At 33.3% G+C, this 18,352-nt stretch overlaps 1 protein-coding gene across 1 annotated transcript in view; it reads right to left on the reverse strand.

Annotated features, from left to right (window-relative positions):
* trim54 (tripartite motif containing 54) overlaps nucleotides 1-15,524 on the reverse strand; it is a 21,996-nt gene extending 6,472 nt beyond the window's left edge. The window contains exons 1-6 of the mRNA XM_073816686.1: nucleotides 15,250-15,524; nucleotides 12,142-12,308; nucleotides 8,527-8,701; nucleotides 5,598-5,693; nucleotides 3,420-3,653; nucleotides 1,493-1,515 (exon numbers count right to left, since the gene is read on the reverse strand). Coding sequence (XP_073672787.1) covers nucleotides 1,493-1,515; nucleotides 3,420-3,653; nucleotides 5,598-5,693; nucleotides 8,527-8,701; nucleotides 12,142-12,308; nucleotides 15,250-15,417 — 863 coding nt within the window. The 5' untranslated portion in view covers nucleotides 15,418-15,524. The remainder of the gene's footprint in view (nucleotides 1-1,492; nucleotides 1,516-3,419; nucleotides 3,654-5,597; nucleotides 5,694-8,526; nucleotides 8,702-12,141; nucleotides 12,309-15,249) is intronic.
* Between the last annotated feature and the right edge of the window lie 2,828 nt (nucleotides 15,525-18,352).

Here is an 18,352-nt window from a genome sequence, read left to right on the forward strand (position 1 = left end):
ACAAATTATTCATCATTTATTGATTCTCCTATTACTACATTATTGAAATATTAACTTTAAATGGGGAGAATTAATAAATGATGAGTAATTTGTAATCATGTAATCCATTGAAAAAAGTATTATTTTAATAGCTGATTTTTCAACTACATTCCCACCAATTCTAGCCACTTTACCAAGTGGTTATGTGGTGCCTTCTAACATACCATAACTATTTATAGCAATAATAGATAAATATGCTTCAACAAATAACATTTATAATTTGAAAGAAAAAAATATTTATTATTATTATTATTATTATTATTATTAATTTTATCACATTTTAGGGTTAAAGGTTTAGCCAAAATGTCTAACTGCCTTTCTGGTAATATTTTTAGAAAAAACAAAGAATATATTCAACTATACTTAACAGAGTTAAATGATATGATTAACTAGTTAATCAATGAGGGATATTACATTTTAGTCTTTTCTTTTTAACATACACTACAGTATATAAGTTTGGGGTCCGTTTATCATTTTATTTTTATTTATTTTTTTTATTTTACAAAAAATGCAGCAAGTTGCCCATTAAAGAAGTCTTTCAGAAATATTTTATGACCCCACACTTTTGAACAGAAATAATGAAAATATTCACAAAATTACGAAATTATGAAATTATTCACAAAACATGTTCAATGAGTCTACACATTAAGCATTTGGAGCTCAATTAAATTTAGAAGTTAGCAGAAAATAAATAAATAAATGAAAACCAGTCATAAGGGTCAATTTTTTTAAATTCAGATTTATATATCATCTGAAAGCTGAATAAATAAGCTTTCATTGATGTATGATTTGTTAAGATAGGACAATATTTGACCGAGATACTATTTGAAATCTGAGGGTGCAAAAAAAAAATCAAAATATTGAGAAAATCGCCTTTGAAGTTGTCTAAATGAAGTTCTTGGCAATGCATTTTACTAATCAAAAATTAAGTTTTGATATATTTACGGTAGGAAATTTACAAAATATCTTCATGGAACATGATCTTTACTTAATATCCTAATGATTTTTGGCATAAAAAAAAATCGATATTTTTGACCTATACGATGTGTTTTTGGCTATTGCTACAAATATACCCGTGCTACTTAAGACTGGTTTTGTGGTCCAGGGTCACAAATAGAAGTATAAGGGATTTCAAAACATACAGTACAGAATCTCTCCCACAATATCATTGAGGCAGATGAAAGTACCAATGCATTATACAGTGGGTTGTTGGGGTGGGAGGCTGGTTGAGTCATTGCGTGTGAGGTTGTTAATCATGATTGTTAGTCTTTAGGAGGCATCAGTTATTGATGAAGCACACATGCTGAATATGGTTTAGTTTAAAGGGGCAGTTCACCTAAAAAAAACAACAACAAAAAACATGGGTTTGGAATGACATGAGGATAAGAAAATGATTTTTGGGTGAACTATCCCTTTAAGACACTTCTAAACACATCACTCACTGCTGACTTACTTCTTGAACACATCCTTTGCGCTCTGTAAACACAGCAAAGAACAGCACTCGTTTTAGGACTAGAAGATACAGCAGAAGATTAAAACATAAAACCTGCAATCCTCTTCATCACTGCGTACACAAATCCGAGCACATACTAAATCACCGGCACTTCTTATGCAGTCTACTTTGACACTGAGAAGTGCTAGTTAAAAAAGAGCAGTGCTGCACCTGAGGCTGCCACTTTATAGTGAAAGCTGTTTAAAAAAAAAACAATTACACCTCTCCATCAACTTCGTTGAAAGTCTCTTTCTGTGGACCACGGCTCTCAGCCGTGGTGAAGTATTGACCGTATGAGCCACCAGTCAAAGGACAGGGGTCTCCAGCTGCGTTAGGTTCTGCTAATCAATGTCAGCCCCCTCTGGGCCTTGTCTTTAAAGGATGCTTGGAATGTAGCAACAGGCACAGTGTCAATCAGCAAACAGCATATGCAAAGGCTGGATTATTTGCATCAAGCATCTCTGGGGGGCTCTAAAAGCAACCAGCTCTGTCGTCAGCATCCCCGGTGCGGAGTTGCAGCATTAGCTCCACACAGCTCAATAAGACCTTGTCAGATGTTCACAAGCACCTGTACCGCCATTGATCACTGACGCCAGAGTTAGGGGTAGAAAGTGACCATTTGAGACACGGTAATAGTGTCTCTAGGTTTGCAAACTACTTTGAGGCTAATAATCTAGAATCTTCTAATTAAGTTCTAAACCCGCAAGACCTTCGTTCATTTTCAGAATACAAATTAAGAGATTTTTGATGAGATCCAAGAGCTTTCTGACCACAAAATGAAGAGAATAAATTGTTGAATAAAGTTATTTTTGTTTTGTTTGCGCACAAAAAATATTCGCACAGCTTCATAACATTCTGGTTGAACTACTGATGTCACATGGACTATTTTAACAATGTTCTTACTACTTTTCTATGCCTTGAACAAGTCAGTTGCGTTACTGTCTATAGAGGGTCAGAAAGCTTTCGGATTTCATAAAAAAAATCTTATTTTGTGTTCCGAAGATGAACAAAGGTCTTATGGGTTTGGAACGAAATGAGGGTGAGTAATAAATGGCAGAATTTTAATTTTTGGGTAAACTATCCCTTTAAGGAAAGGTGTGCTATTTTGGAATGGACTGGGTTTTTTGCTTGGCTTTTTATAAAACAGTATTTTAAATGAATGGGGTACCAAATACACTACCAGTCAAAAGTTTTTGAACAATAAGATTTTTAATGTTTTTTACAGAAGTCTCTTATACGTACCAGGCCTGCATTATTTGATCCAAAGTACAGCAAAAACAGTGACATTTTTTAAATATTTTTACAATTTTAAATAACCGTTTTTTATTTGAATATATTTTAAAATGTAATTTATTTTTGTCAACTTTTAGCACCATTCCTTCAGATCTTTGCATTTTTCTATTCATTAAAGAATCCTGGAAAAAAATTACTCAACTGTTTTAAATATTCATAATAAATGTATATAATAATAATAATAATAATAATACATGTTTCTTGAACAGCAAATCAGCATATCAGAATGATTTCTGAAGAATCATGTGACACTGAAGACTGGAGTAATGACACTGAAAATGTAGCTTTGATCACAGGAATAAATTACATTTTAAAATTTATTCAAATAGAAAGCAGTTATTTTAAATAGTAAACATATTTCACAATATTGCTGCTTTTGGATCAAATAAATGCAGGATAGCTAAGCAGAAGAGAATTCTTTAAAAAAACATTAAAAATATTACTGTTTAAAAAGTTCTCAAAATGTTCTTTATAGAAGGAAAACTTCTTTAGATTATTAAAATGGTTATTCTATGGCATTGCTGCAAAAAATTGGAACTTTTATGTTTAAAAGTGTAATAACCACCAGAAAAATCAATTGTGATACTTGTTGTACCTGCAGGAAAACAGCCATCTGAGGTTCTTCCATGGACTGTATAGCTGTCTCCACCAGTTTGACGGACATCTCTAAGTGGTCTCCGTGTTGACGGATAAGGGAGCGGACATGCCCCAGTTTTTGGTCCTGCTCACGGCCGACAGTCTCTATTAGATCCCTTTTACGTTCTTCTAGGATGGCATAAAGTTCATCAAACTTATCAGAGACAGACTGCATCTGGCGGTGTCCATTTTCCTACAAAAGATTATCAGCAACTGATTAGTTTGAATAAAGAGTAACATTTAAACCATCAATAGCTTCTAAAATATTTTTACATTTTTTTAAAGGATAGTTCAACCCAAAATGAAAATTCTGTCATTGATTACTCACCCTCATGTCTTCCCAAACTCGTAAGACCTTTATTCATCTTCAGAACATAAATTAAGATATTTTTGATGAAATCCAAGGGTTTCTGACCCTGAATATAGTAGTCAACATTTAAAGTGGATCAAAACCTTGCATCAAAGTCCTAAAACCAAAACAATATTTGTTCTTTTGTGAACTTTTTTCATCCACTTCAAATGTTGACTACTGTAGACAGCAATGCAACTGACATTCAAGGCCCAGAAAGGTAGGACATCGTTAAAATAGTCCATGTGACATCAGTGGTTCAACCGTAATGTTATGAAGCTACAAGAATACTTTTTTGTGCAAAGAAAAAACTTTATTCAACATTTTTTTCTTTTCAGTGTTAGTCTCTGCTGCACATTCACAAGAGTACCACAACACATTTGCATTTTGTGGTCAGAAAGCTCTTGGATTTCTTCAGAAATATCTTCGTTTGTGTTCCAAAGATGAATGAAGGTCTTAACAACATGAACAACATGAGGGTGAGTAATTTATGACAGATTATTATTATTTTTTGGGTGAACTATCCCTTTAACTATTTAAAATATTTACAAATTCTAAATTTAAAAGCTTATCATCACATGCAAATTCTGGGCCAAATAGAATACACCCAAAAATTAAAAATAAAAATACACACAATAAAGGGGGTAAAAACTTTTTGAATTTAAAGATCAGGGTCAATTTATTTCATTTTGTCTTCTGGGAAACATGTAGGTACCTTCTGTAGCTTCTGAAGGGCAGCACTAAATGAAAAAAATATGACATTTAGGCAAAATAAGAAATATGTACACATCTTCATTCTGTTCAAAAGTTTACACCCCTGGCTCTGAATGCATCGTTTTTCCTTCTGAAGCATCAGTGAGCGTTTGAACCTTCTGTAATAGCTGCATATGAGTCCCTCAGTTGACCTCAGTGTGAAAAGATGCATCTCAAAATCATACAGTCATTGTTGGAAAGGGTTTAAATACACAAAAATGCAGAAAAACCAAAGGATTTGTGGGACCTGAAGGATTTTTTCTACAGAGCAGCAGGCAGTTTAACAAGCAAGGGACTCATGAACAACTATCACTAAAAACACGGCTGTGGATCATTCAGATAACAACAGTATTAAGAATCAAGCATATGTAAATATTTGAATGTGGTCATTTTTATAAATGCAATTATTATTTTCTTTTGTTCACTATATGTAAACGTCTTTTATGTGAAATATCTTAATTAGGTCAGTGCTAAATAAAAAAAATTAATGTGCATTTTGTATGATCCCTTTTATTTTGGTAAAATAATTAACATTTTGCAGATTCTGCAAAGTGTATGTAAACTTTTGACCTCAGCTGTATATTTACTTGGAAATTAAATTAAGTGCATTTTGCTTTAAAAAAGTACAATTATCTGCCAGTGGGATAAGTAAAATACTCTTGTTTTAAGAATATTTTACTTACCCCACTGGCAGATTTTACTTGTTTCCAGGGGAAAAAATTAAATTAAGCATTTTGCTTAAAACAAGACTAAATATCTTATGTAATTTTGCTTATCTAGTAAATGCATCTTAATTTAAGAATTTTTAGATATTTTGACTAGAAACAAGACAAAAATACTAAATAAGATACGCCTTTTTTTTTTTTTTTTTTGCAGTGTGGTGAATCAGAGGATCTATCATTATAACCTGACAGCCATTGCAGCCAGGAAGTTTCAAAATGTAAATCGTAATGAATATATTATGAATATCCAATATATCACCCAGTCTTTTCGCACAATATCATAATTGTTGTGGTTTACTGTAACATTTCTCACCTTGACAGTCCTACAAATATCCTCCATCTGCGAGATCAGGGCCTGTGTCCTGTCATTTCCGGCCACCAAGATGGCTATGGCATCACTTAGCTCTGTCTGAGACAAAACAGAGCAGAATATAACTAATTGTGACAAGACCTCATAAAAAAGAAAAGAAAGAAAACACATGACCAGTGCGCTCAACGTGTCATCTTTCACAAGAAAGCCATGTCAGACTTGGCTATGCAGCTTGTGAGAACCACACTTACAAACAAGAGAACAGCATGTGAACTAAAGGCTGAGATTGTAAGAATGTTACCAGTCATGACTGATCAAACTTTGCCCATTTGCATTTGAAATGAGTGATTCACTGTTTATAGTGGGCTATGACTAAAAGAGAAAATGTCATCATAGCCACCTGGCAGAAATTATGGCTCTCTGGGAATCGGTTTGGGCATCTAACACCCTACGACCCTGACACATTTCACTGTTACAGTACCTCAAAACCAAGAGCCACAGAACTGTAAGAAGAACCTATGAGAACTGACCTTCAGCATAGGAACACTGCAAAAAAGACAGAACAACATATGGTGTCCACCATGCACATGGTTTTCTACTGGGAAAGGCTGGTAGGTTTAGTCATTGTTCATCTGGTAGCTGCTGAAGGGAGCGATCGAGCTGAGAACAGGCACTTACGGAGGACAAAAATGAGAGACAAAAAAAGTCAAGACCAGAAAGAAGCTGCTATGACTCAAACACAACAGGGAGGAGTGACTCATTTCTCAGGGCCAGTTGCACCCTGGTACGAAGACCTTCATTATTAGCCATACCACAAGAGGTGCAGTAGGTCAGGACCTCAATACCATTAAGGTCAAGAATGGATCGGAAAGTGAGAAAATTGCTATGATGCTGCATGTGTTTCTGTGTGTCAAAAAACACATTTGTCCTGTTAATTTCAATTTGTCTATTTTCGTAAAGTATCTTGGACCTATTTTAAGACCCATCCTTTGTTCTGTGATGTGCAATTATAGTTGCTTGCTAAAGCTCATTGCAATTGCTTACCATTAGGGTTAGTGGTGTGAACAAAATCTTTATGTAGCCCTGGATCATTTGTGCTGGAAAGGTGGGAGGGCTCTTTTAAAGGAATACACTACCAGTCAAAAGTTTTTGAACTGAAAGATTTTTATTGTTTTTGTTTTTTTTAAAGAAATGTCTTCTGCTCACCAAGCCTGCATTTATTTGATCCAACAAACAGCAAAAATACAATTTCGAAATATTTTTGCTATTTAAAATAAATGTGTTTTATTTGAATATATTTTACAATGTAATTTATTTTTGTGATTTCAAAGCTGAATTTTTAGCATCATTACTCCACTTACATGATCCTTCAGAAATCATTTTAATATTATGATTTGCTGCTCAAAAACATGTATTATTATGTTGAAAACAGCTGAGAAGATTTTTTTTCAGGTTGCTTTGATGAATAAAAAGTTCAGCATTTATCTGAAATAGAAATATTTCGTAACATTATAAATGTTTTATCATCAGTTTTGATCAATTTAAAGCATCCTTGCTAAATAAAAGTATTATTTTCTATAATTATACTGACTCCAAGCTTTTGAATGGCATTTTCTGAAGGATCATGTGACACTGACAACTGGAGTAATTATGCTGAAAATTCTGGAATGAATTATTGTAAAAAATATTTCACATTTTTACAGTTTTTTCTGTATTTTGGATCAAATAAAAGCAGGTTTGGTGAGCAGAAGAGACTTCTTTAAAAACTTTCTGTTCAAAAACTTTTGATGTAGTGTAGTTCACCCAAAATATAAATTTGCAAAACTTTTACTCAACTTTTGTCTATTCAAAATGTAAATGATTTTATTTCTTCATCAGAACAGATTTGGAAAATGTAGCACTATATCACTTACTCAAAACTGGATCCTCTTTAGTGAATGGGTGCCATCAGAATAAGAGTTTAAACAGCTGATAAAAACACAAGTAATCCACACGACTCCAGTTCATCAGTTAGTCTTATAAAGCGAAAAGCTGCCTGTTTTTGTGAAACAAATCCATCAAGGCATTTCAACTTTTAACTTCTGTCCAAAATACCAGTCCATAATCCATAATAATGCATCCTCCAGTTAAAAAGTTCACCCCTTGCTGCCTTTTCACATTAAAATCCACTGATATATTTGTTTAGAAATGTTTTAGACTGTTTTCATGCTTGATCTGCATTTATTTCTTGCCTGATTCAGATGAGATTAGTTTTTCACTGGAAAAAGCAATATTATGGAGAGAGTTAAAAATAGTTAAAAAAATATCTTACTGATGGATTTGTTTCTTACAAACAAGCAGCTTCATGAGTTAATTGTTAATTGAGTCATGTGTGTGATGTTTTAATCAGCTGTTTGGACTCGACGGCACCCATTCACTCAAGAGGACCCATTTGTGAGCATGTAATAATGCGAAGTTGCTCCAAATCTGTTCTGATGAAGAAACAAACTCATCTACATACTGGATGAGTACTTTTTTTTTCTCGGATAAACTATTCATTTAAACTTGACTTTGATTCATTTACATGATTAAATGAAATTGTAAAAACTTGTTTGTTAGACAAATTAGAGGCAGGAAAAATGGAAAAAGTTAGTACAGTCTAGATAAGGCAGCTGTTGGGTGAGGCAGGAGCCAGGACTGCTGGTGGTCTGTGTATGTGTGTTCACATGTGGGTGGGTGTTGATGCTAGAGAAGTTAGGTGAGATCGAGCCCCTTGCAATGTGTGAAACCTGCTGGGCAGTGTGTTATACACACATCTGTCTGGTTCACAGCATCAGAGCAGCCTGTTATTTTTCTGAGGTCATTTACACCACAACAAACAAAGCTGAACAAAATAATAATTACAACAAAAAGCTGATCTGGTTGATGGAGGCAATGTATACAAATCCTTTACCTTCTTTTTTTTGTAGATGTCTGGCAGCGGGGCCACATCACAGTCCTTGTGAGCCCCGAATACTTTGCACATGGAGCATGTTGGTGTCTCACAGGTGAGGCAGTAGATGTTGATCTTCTCCTCCTCATGCTGGTCACACATCAGCTGCTGTTGCTCTGTTTTGGGCAGGAGTGGCCTGTAGAGTCAAAACAGAAAATGATTTATGGTATGACGTAAAGGTTAAAGATTTGCATTGGTAAATAAGAAGTTGCAAATTTGAGCTATGATAACTGTGCCCTTTAGCAAGGCTCTAACAAATTGTTCCAGAGGAAATAGTAATTATAATTTTAAAAACATAATATTATCTAAAAATATTATCTAAAAATATTATGTACAATACCAGTCAAAAGTTTTCTCTTCTGCTCACCAAGCCTGCATTTATTTGATCCAAAGAGCAGCAAAAGCTAAAATTTTGAAATATTTTTACTATTTAAAATATCTGTTTTCTTTCTGAATATATTTTAAAATGTAATTTATTCCTGTGATTTCAAAGCTGAATTTTAGTATCATTACTCCAGCCACATGATCCTTCAGTAATCATTCTAATATTCTAATTTGCAGCGTTAAAATAATTTATTATAATTATTATTATGTTGAAAACAGTGTAATATAATTTTTTCAGGTTTCTTTGATGAATAAAAAGTTCAGAAGAACAGCATTTATCGGAAATAGAAATTCTTCGTAATATTATTAATGTCTTTATCATCACTTGCAATGCATCCCTGCTAAATAAAAGTATTTATTTCTATAATTTGTTTCCAAAAAAAAAAAAAATTTAAATTAAATATGACTCCACGTTTTTGAATGGTATAGTGTATAATGTTACAAAAGCTTTTTTTTTTTTCATATAAATGCTGATCTTTGGATCTTTCTATTTACCAAAGAATCCTGAAAGAATGTACTCAACTGTTTTTCAATTTTGAAAATAATAATAAGAAGAAATGTTTCTGGAACAGCAAATCAGGATATTAGAATGATTTCTTAAGGTTCTTGTGACACTGAAGACTGGAGTAGTGATGCTGAAAATTTAGCTTTAATCACAGGAATAAATTATATTTTAAAATATATTCAAACAGAAATCTGTTATTTTAAATAGTAAAAATATTTTAAAATTGTACTGTTTTGCTGTATATTGGATTAAATAAATGCAGACTTGGTGAGAAGAAGAACATTTGTTAAAAACATTAAAAATCTTACGGTTCACAAACTTTTGACTCAATACCATAAAACAATAATTAAAGCAATCACAATGTGGTTTTAATGTTACAACACCACAAAATGTCCAGCACATTATTTTAAAGTAACTTTATAAAAATAAATAAGGGATCTCTTCTAAAACTAAACATAAATCTAAAGTTATATTTTAGTTACTTAAATTTGAATTAGAATTCTGCATCAATTCAAATTTTTAAAAGACATTCCAAATTCAATTCGGAACAGCCAATGACATTCTTATACCCTTCTAAATGTGTATGTAATGATGAACTACATACAACAAGCATTCTTTCTTTGTGATAGAAGAGGTACAATATCATTTCCCCTCAGGTGAATCATTATAATAGGAGCTGATGTGAAATTTTGATGTTAAAGGCATTTGCAGCAGGTGCTGCTTTTAAAAAGTGATTGATGTAACTAATATGATATTCTGTCCTAAAATGAGCACATTACTCACACAGACCTTTTCAACAAGCATCTGTCTCGATCTGTCTTGTCAAGTGGAAAGAGATGGTTTGTATGTGCAGTGTGTTGGCAGCAGGACGGTGCAAAACAAAGACTCTGTTTATGAAAGACTGCCATCCAGTGGATGTCTGCTGATAGATCATTTTTTTATACAACGATATTAGTGGATAGAGTGATCATAAATATGGGTTACAAATCTATTGATACATTTTGCTTTTACATTTGTCATTTTGTAAGCGATCTCAAACCATAATCTTCAAACTATAGGATTTATTTTAATTTTACAACAATGTGATGTACACTACCAGTCAAAAGTTTTTGAACAGTACATTTTTGAATGTTTTTAAAAGACGTCTCTTCTGCTCACCAAGCCTGCATTTATTTGATCCAAAGTATAGCAAAAACAGTAAAATTCTGAAATATTTTTACTATTTAAAATAACAATTTTTTATTTAAATATTTTAAAATGTAATTTATTCCTGTGATCAAAGCTAAATTTTCAGCATCATTACTCCAGCCTTGAGTGTCACGATTCTTCAGAAATCATTCTAATATGCTGATTTGCTGTTCAAGAAACATTTTTATTATTATTATTATTATCAATATTTAAAACAGTTGAGTATTTTTTCAGGATTAGATCAAAGATCAGCATTTATCTGAAATAAAAAGCTTTTGTAATATTATACACTATGCCATTCAAAAGCTTGGTGTCAGTATAATTATACTGAAATTATTATTAAATATAAATTACATCTCAAAATATATTCAAACAAAAAACAAAAGTTATTTTAAATAGTAAAAACATTTCAAAATTTTACTTTAGATCAAATAAATGTACTTGGCGAACAACTTCTTTAAAAGCATTGCAAATCTTACTTTTCAAAAACTTTTGACTGGTAGTGTATTTCAGAGTGAAACAATATTAAATAAATACAAAAAATATAAATGAATGAATTGGCTGGACAAAAAAAAGAAGAACATTTCATACTAGAATGGAGCCAGATTACAACAATATTTGTAAAATTAGTATTTTTGTCTTTTTTTATTTATTAACCAGAATTCTAAAACAAAACACTTTTTTTAAACATAAAAACATACATTTTATAAGATTTATACTTAAACTTAAAACAAGACAAAACCTGACTTAAGTTAATATTTTATTATTTTTTATTATTAACTTTTATTATTAAATATAGTCACTTTTAATTTCAATATTTGTTTTAATTTTACTTACTTTACTTAATATAAAATCCAGTTTATTATACACACACTTGATCTTTTGTGTCTTTGAAACAACCTCTACATTCAGGTGACCTGCTTTTTTGTCAAAGACACTAATAACATGTTACATTATGTATTCATGATAAGCACCTGAGCGTTTGTTACAAAAGACCTCAAAATCTATCTGTCTTATTATACCCAATTACGCATATTTTTCATAGGAGAAGGTCTCATGACACATTGTTTATTGCCAAAGGGATAAAGCGTCCTAGTTATATTTAGTGTTTTGGCAATGGATTGGAGCAGTCACCAGAGCCTCAGGTCTCATGTCTCGGTTGCATTTACGTGACGTGGCAGAAAATCTCCCACACGCGGGTAAATCACATACTTTTGTCACTACACAGGGTTTAAGCCTCATTGATGAAACAGAACAAGTGTCGGGTAGTGGTGTGACACAAGACTTCTGAAACACAATTAAAATCTGTTGGCACACAGTGTATTTTTGCCATACCGCTTGGGGCTTTGCTGGATCTCTATATAGAGAAGGCTGCTTTGAAGTATACAACAAATAGCTTTCATTCATATCAGTGCTTCCAGAACAGAAATGCGTGGTCTTGGTGTGTGAAACAGGTCCAGAAAAAAGCACTTTGGAGTTGCATCCAACTTGAAACTAACCTGGCAGTCTCTGATTTGTAGATATCAATGATATTCTCCACTAGCAGGTTCCTCTGAAGGCCATATACACCGTGCCGGTCCAATACCACCTCATGACGACAAGATGGGCAGCGGAAACGTCCTCCTGTAGACACAGGGCCACGGTTTTGCCAAAGAGGGTTGGAGGCCTGAAGGATAAAATGAAGGATAAAAGATGAATAAATGTTAGTTAGTCAAAATGATATAATGTATAGCATTTTAAAAATTCTTTAAGACTGTTTCATAAACTCACATTCTTATGTAAAGAAAGCAGGACTTTAGACAAGAGCAGACCTGCTATTAAAAGCACATACTTGTGGGCAATTAATAGGAGAATGAATGGACACCTTTGCCCAGCAAACTGTAATTTGTCTGTCAGTTATCTTTGGGTAATTGTTCAAAGTAAAAGATGAAATTTATTATGGATGGATAGCAGCAGTCAATCATGTTAAAGTATGGCCCAGCGGCACCCGCTCCGCTCAAAAAGAACACTAATGGCTCCACTGAAAGCTGAACCTCTTCCTGATGATGAGATGACTAGTCTAATGCCTCAGAGGAGAAAGGTAAACGAGATTTGGCACAAATAAGAAAGGCTAAATGGATCATTAATCTCTATTTGACAGTTGCTGAGGGCCTCTGAGGTCTTGTTTCATTCTCACGATTCAGAATTTAACTCATAAAATGACTTTTAAAGTAAATTAGGTTGAGGAATACTGTATAGCTTCTAAAAATAGCTTTAGTTTGTTTAATAAGCTCACATTAAAGCCCGAATTCACAACACAGTACACAGCTATTATCAAAATCGTTGATGCATCAACATACAACAGTTAGTTCCAGTTAGGTCCTCAGATTTAATTGGCCGTGTGCTGTTTCATGTCACCGTTTGTATATTTTTGCAAAAAAAAAAAAAAAAAAAAAAAAAAAAAAATATATATATATATATATATATATATATATATATATATATATATATATATATACTGTCTGTAATCACCTATTTATGAATAATTATTTACACCTATTTATAAATAATAAAGAAGGTTATTGCTTTTTATCTAAATTTTTCTCAGAATTGTGAGATATAAATTCGGAATTGCGAGTTAGAAGTCAGAATTGTGAGACATAAACTCACAATTCCAATTTTATTTCTTCAGAATTGCATGATATAAACAGAATTGTAAGAAATAAAGTCTTTATTCTCGCAAATGCAAGTTTTTATCTTTTTCTCGCAATTCAGACTTTTTTCTGGGAAATTCTGAGAAAAAAAGTCAGAATTCTGAGAAAAAAAGTCACAATTGTGAGATATAAACTTTATGAACAAGTTTATAAAATAAATTGTGTTAAAAAAAAAAGTCAGAATTGTAAGTTTATTTCTCATAGTTCTGATATTTTTTACTTTATTTCTCAAAATTGCAAAAATTTGTTTGTGGAAAATTGTTTAAGTTTGAAATTCTGCCTTTATTTCTCAGAACTGTGAGGTTATGCTATCTCGAAATTCTGACTTTTTTCCCTCAGAATTATGAACTCACAATTTTGAGAAATAAAGTAAGAATTGCAAGAATCTCACAATTCTGACTTTTCTCAGAAATGAGAGATAGAAACTTCCAATTGTAAGTTATAGTCACAATTCTGAGAAAAAAAGTTGACTGATTTAGCAAGTTTTTCCTCAGAATGTGTGTTTATATCTCGCAATTCTGACTTTATTTTTTGGAATTGCGACTTTATTTCTCAGAACTGTGACTTTATTTTCTCAGAATTGAGTTTATTTTTTAGAATTTACGCAATTCTGACTTTATAACTCTCAATTGCGCGTTTGTACCACAAGTTTGTATAACTCAGCTCTGAGGGAAAAAAAAATTATATTAAAATTGTATTCAGTGGCTAAAACAGGCTTCCATACTTGTTCCAGACAAGTGGTGGGCAAGTAGCGCTTTTTTTTTAGACTACATCGATATGCCACTAGGTGGCGACAATCATGTGACTCAAGATTCATGCACTCAACCGATTCGATCAAAAGCAGAGATTCATTCAAGAGCAACACCAGTCTTTATGAATTGTTGAATCATTCACTCAAGTGATTTATTTATTGGAAACACTGTTGTTACTCGAATACTAAGTTGATTTTGCTTTGATATTGTTAGGCTATTTAGGCTAATCTAAGGTAACATATATGTTGTAGAACAAAATTTGAAATTCTCTTCAAGTTATTTTAACCACAATTTTTTTTCCTCACAATTGCAAGTTAACATCTTGCAATTCTGACTTTTTTTCCTCATAATTGTGACATATAAACTTGCAATTGCGAGTTATAAAGTCAGAATTGCGAGGTATAAACTCGCTTAGAGTTAATTCTCTTAATTCTTTCTAGTTTAGATATCGCAATTCTGACTTTATAACACACAAATGTGAGTTATTAAGTCAGAATTGTGAGATATAAACTCGCAATTCTGAGAAGTCTTTTCCCCACAAAATTGGACTTTATAACTCGTAATTGCGAGTTTATATCTCACAATTATGAAAAGGTCAGAATTCATTGAAAAAAGAATTTTGAGATACAAACTGGCAATTGCGAGAAAAAAGTCACAATTGCGATTGAATTGAAATTGTGAGTTTATATCATGCCATTCTGAGAATGTGAAAATTGTGATTCTGATTTGTATCTTCAAATTCTGACTTTATAAGTCGCAATTGCGAGATACAAACTCACATTTGTAAGAAAAGTCAGAATTAATAGAGAACTATAAATTATAAAGTCAGAATTATTTATATCTCAGAATACTGACTTTATAACTCGCAAAAAGTCAGAACTGCACATTTGTATCATGCAATTCTGAGGGGGAAAAAAGTCAATAATTTTTCAAATAAGTTTTTTATTTATTGGCAGAAACAGACACCTATATAAATCCTAAACCACTATTCAAACCCATTAGGAATTCCAGAGGAAAGGGATGGCTTGAAAATGTTGATTATTTTCCAGATTTTAGTACAACAAACAAAACAGTTTTATGTTAATGAAGTTTCTGGATGCTACAAAGAGAATAACAGTCAAGCTTGAAAAAATATGACCCCACATAAGGAATGAATCAATACCTGGTAAACATCATTGGCACACTTCCTGCAGAGATTATGCTGGCAGGGTAAGATGACCACAGGCTTGGTGAATATCTCCAGACAGATGGGGCAAATGAGCTGCTTCTCTAAGTTCTCCACTGAACTTGAGTCTCCCATCGCTGGTTTGAAGCCCAAACTGAAGTTCATCACAAACTGCGTTTTGGACACCTTTCAGTTTATAAAACAAAAATCCTAAACTTTCTTTCCTTCTGTTATTCCTTGGTCTTTACTCCAGCACCAGTCTTCATCCAGATGCCCGCTCAATCCCCAACCGCAGAGTGGCTGTGGATATATTTGGGCTGTGTTTGTACTGGCTTGGGTTACTGTCCAAACTGCACACCCCCTGATATCACTAAAAGTCCCCAGACTCTATCGCAGGGGACCGGGGCCAAGTGAGAGAGGGGTAGAAGCACAGATTCCTCTGTGTTGTGTTATCTCTGGTAACTTGAGCAGAAAGTGGGATGGACTGGCAGGAGGAGATTGAGCAGCTGGCGTGTACGGCTCAAAGGCTAGCGAGACAACCGGCCCATGAGCCTAAACTGGCGCCGATGACGTAAGACACTTAAAACAAAATCTAAGTGTACTGAGCACAGTCAGAGTTCTGTCACTGGATGGCATCAAATGTGACCCTGGACCACAAAACCAGTTTTAGCAATAGCCAAAAATACACTGTATGGGTCAAAATTATTGATTTTTCTTTTATGCCAAAAACATTACGATATTAGGTGAAGATCATGTTCAATGAAGATATTTTGTAAATTTCCTACCATAAACATTAACATACAAAAACTTATTTTTCTATTAGTAATATGGATTACTAAAAACTTCATGTGGACAACTTTAAAGGTGATTTTCTCAATATTTATATTTTTTGCATATTTTTTTTAAAACAGTTCGAGTCCGCGTTAAAATCAAAGTTAAAATCAATTTAATGGTAAAGTCATATCAAATCTGACATCTGGGCAGTACAGGATCGTCTCACAAAACTAAATGCAAGTATTTATATTCTTGATCTGCAGGTCTCTCCTCCTGATATCGTTCGACCATTCTCCTCCAATCAGGGCCTGTTATCGCCAACCGCTCCTGCACAGAAAAGAAAATACAGCCCCATCCCATTCTTCTTCTTGTGACCAAAAGTCTAGTCTAAAGTGACCTTCAAATTGCTACTACTTTTGCAGGGCTTCTTTCTCATACGTGCCTGTAAACAGAGGTTTCTCAGAAATGACATGAATGTAGAGAGTTCGCAACTACACACACACATCTTACTAAACAGATTCTGTTACATCGTGTACACTTTGTCTTTTCATAAGCACAGAACATTTCGTCTTCTCATAAGCACAGAACATCCAAAACACAAATTTAAAAGCATTTACAAAAAGTATTTTCTACAATATGTTGTTGAAGGGGGCCGGTTTCACGTGTTTTGCCTGGAGGTCTAAAGCGCCAACATTTACACCCTCTCTAAGCGTGCTCTAGCGCCTCACCCCAGGGTGTGCACGAGTAAACCGGGTGCCAGTCCGTGCCGGTAACCGGATGCTGCTTCGCGGCACAACTGAAGCAGCAGACACGTCAAGTCATTCGCGGGAATTGCGTTTAGCGTACGCAACCCGCGAAGTCCTAAGCACAGACTCACCGAATGAAGCTTCACGAGGAAACTTCACTCGACCGTCGGTATTGAACTTACCTTTCCGTCCTGCAGTTAACACACTGTGAGCTGGAGAAAGAATTCAACCGATATAAGAATCTTTAGAACGCCTGTTATTGTGGCGTCACTGAGACGTTTGTATCTGACCGTTTGGGCGCGAAACAGAAGACAAAGCCGCAACATCTGCTATGCTTGAATATTATTTAGACGAACTAACGTTATATACTAACGTACCAGGTTTCTGAACAGTAAGATTTTTAATGTTTTTTTTTTGTTTAGAAGTCTCTCCTGCTCATTAAGCCTGCATTTATTTGATCCAAAGTACAGCAAAAACAGTAAAAGTTTGATATATATTTTTACCATTTAAAATAACTGTTTTCTATTTGAAATATATTTTAAAATAATTTATTGCTGTGATTTCAAGCTGAATTTTTAGCATCATTTCTCCAGGCACATGATCCTTCAGAAATTGTTCTAATATTCTGATTTGCTGCTCACAAAACATGTATTATGTTGAAAACACCCGAGTAGATTTTTCAGTTTCTTTGATTAATATAAAGTTCAGAAATCTTTTGTAACATTATACTGACTCCAAGCTTTTGAATGGTATGCTATATAGTGTACAATGTAAGCTTTTTATTTCAGATAAATGCTGATCTTTGGAACTTTCTATCATGAATCCTGAAAAAAAAAAAACTCTTAAATATTGATAATAATAATATATATATATTTTTTTTTAAACAGCAAATCAGCATATTAGAATGATTTCTGGAGGATCATGTGACACTGAAGACCAGAGTAATGATGCTGAAAACTTTGATCACAGGAATAAATTCTATTTTCAAATATATTCAAATAGAAAGCAGTTATTTTAAATAATAAAAATGTCACCATATTACTGCTTTTGCTGTATTTCAGATCAAATAAAGGCAGGCTTCGTGAGCAGAAGAGACAAAAAAAAAAAAAACATTAAAAATCGTACCATTCAAAAACTTTTGACTAGTAATGTATATATTAGACTAACAATTTTTTTATATTATAAATATAAAACGTGACAGTTCTGGTCATGGATGTTGATCTGCATACTAAGTTTTCTGTTTTGTTTTAACACCTAGATTACAAATATTCTTAAAAATGTATTCTTTGTGTTCCACAAAAGAAAGAAATGCATAAAGGTTTGAAATTGAAGAATAAACAGTACTTCCATTTTTAAGTGAACCATCTCCTAAATATTGTTATTATGGCTTATAAAAAGCAAAAACGCACTATAGCATGCTATATTGTGAATATAGCTTTTGATAATAGGGTTGCATACAGACAGTATTCACAAATTACCACAAGCTCCTATACTTTATTGCTTAAACTAGCAGACCTTCCTTCAAATGTCCAGGAAATTTGCCAATGAATTTCTGACCCACTCTCGGGCTGGCAAAGCAT

This window comes from Garra rufa, chromosome 13 (assembly GCF_049309525.1).
Source record: "Garra rufa chromosome 13, GarRuf1.0, whole genome shotgun sequence".
NCBI classification, from domain to species: domain Eukaryota; kingdom Metazoa; phylum Chordata; class Actinopteri; order Cypriniformes; family Cyprinidae; genus Garra; species Garra rufa.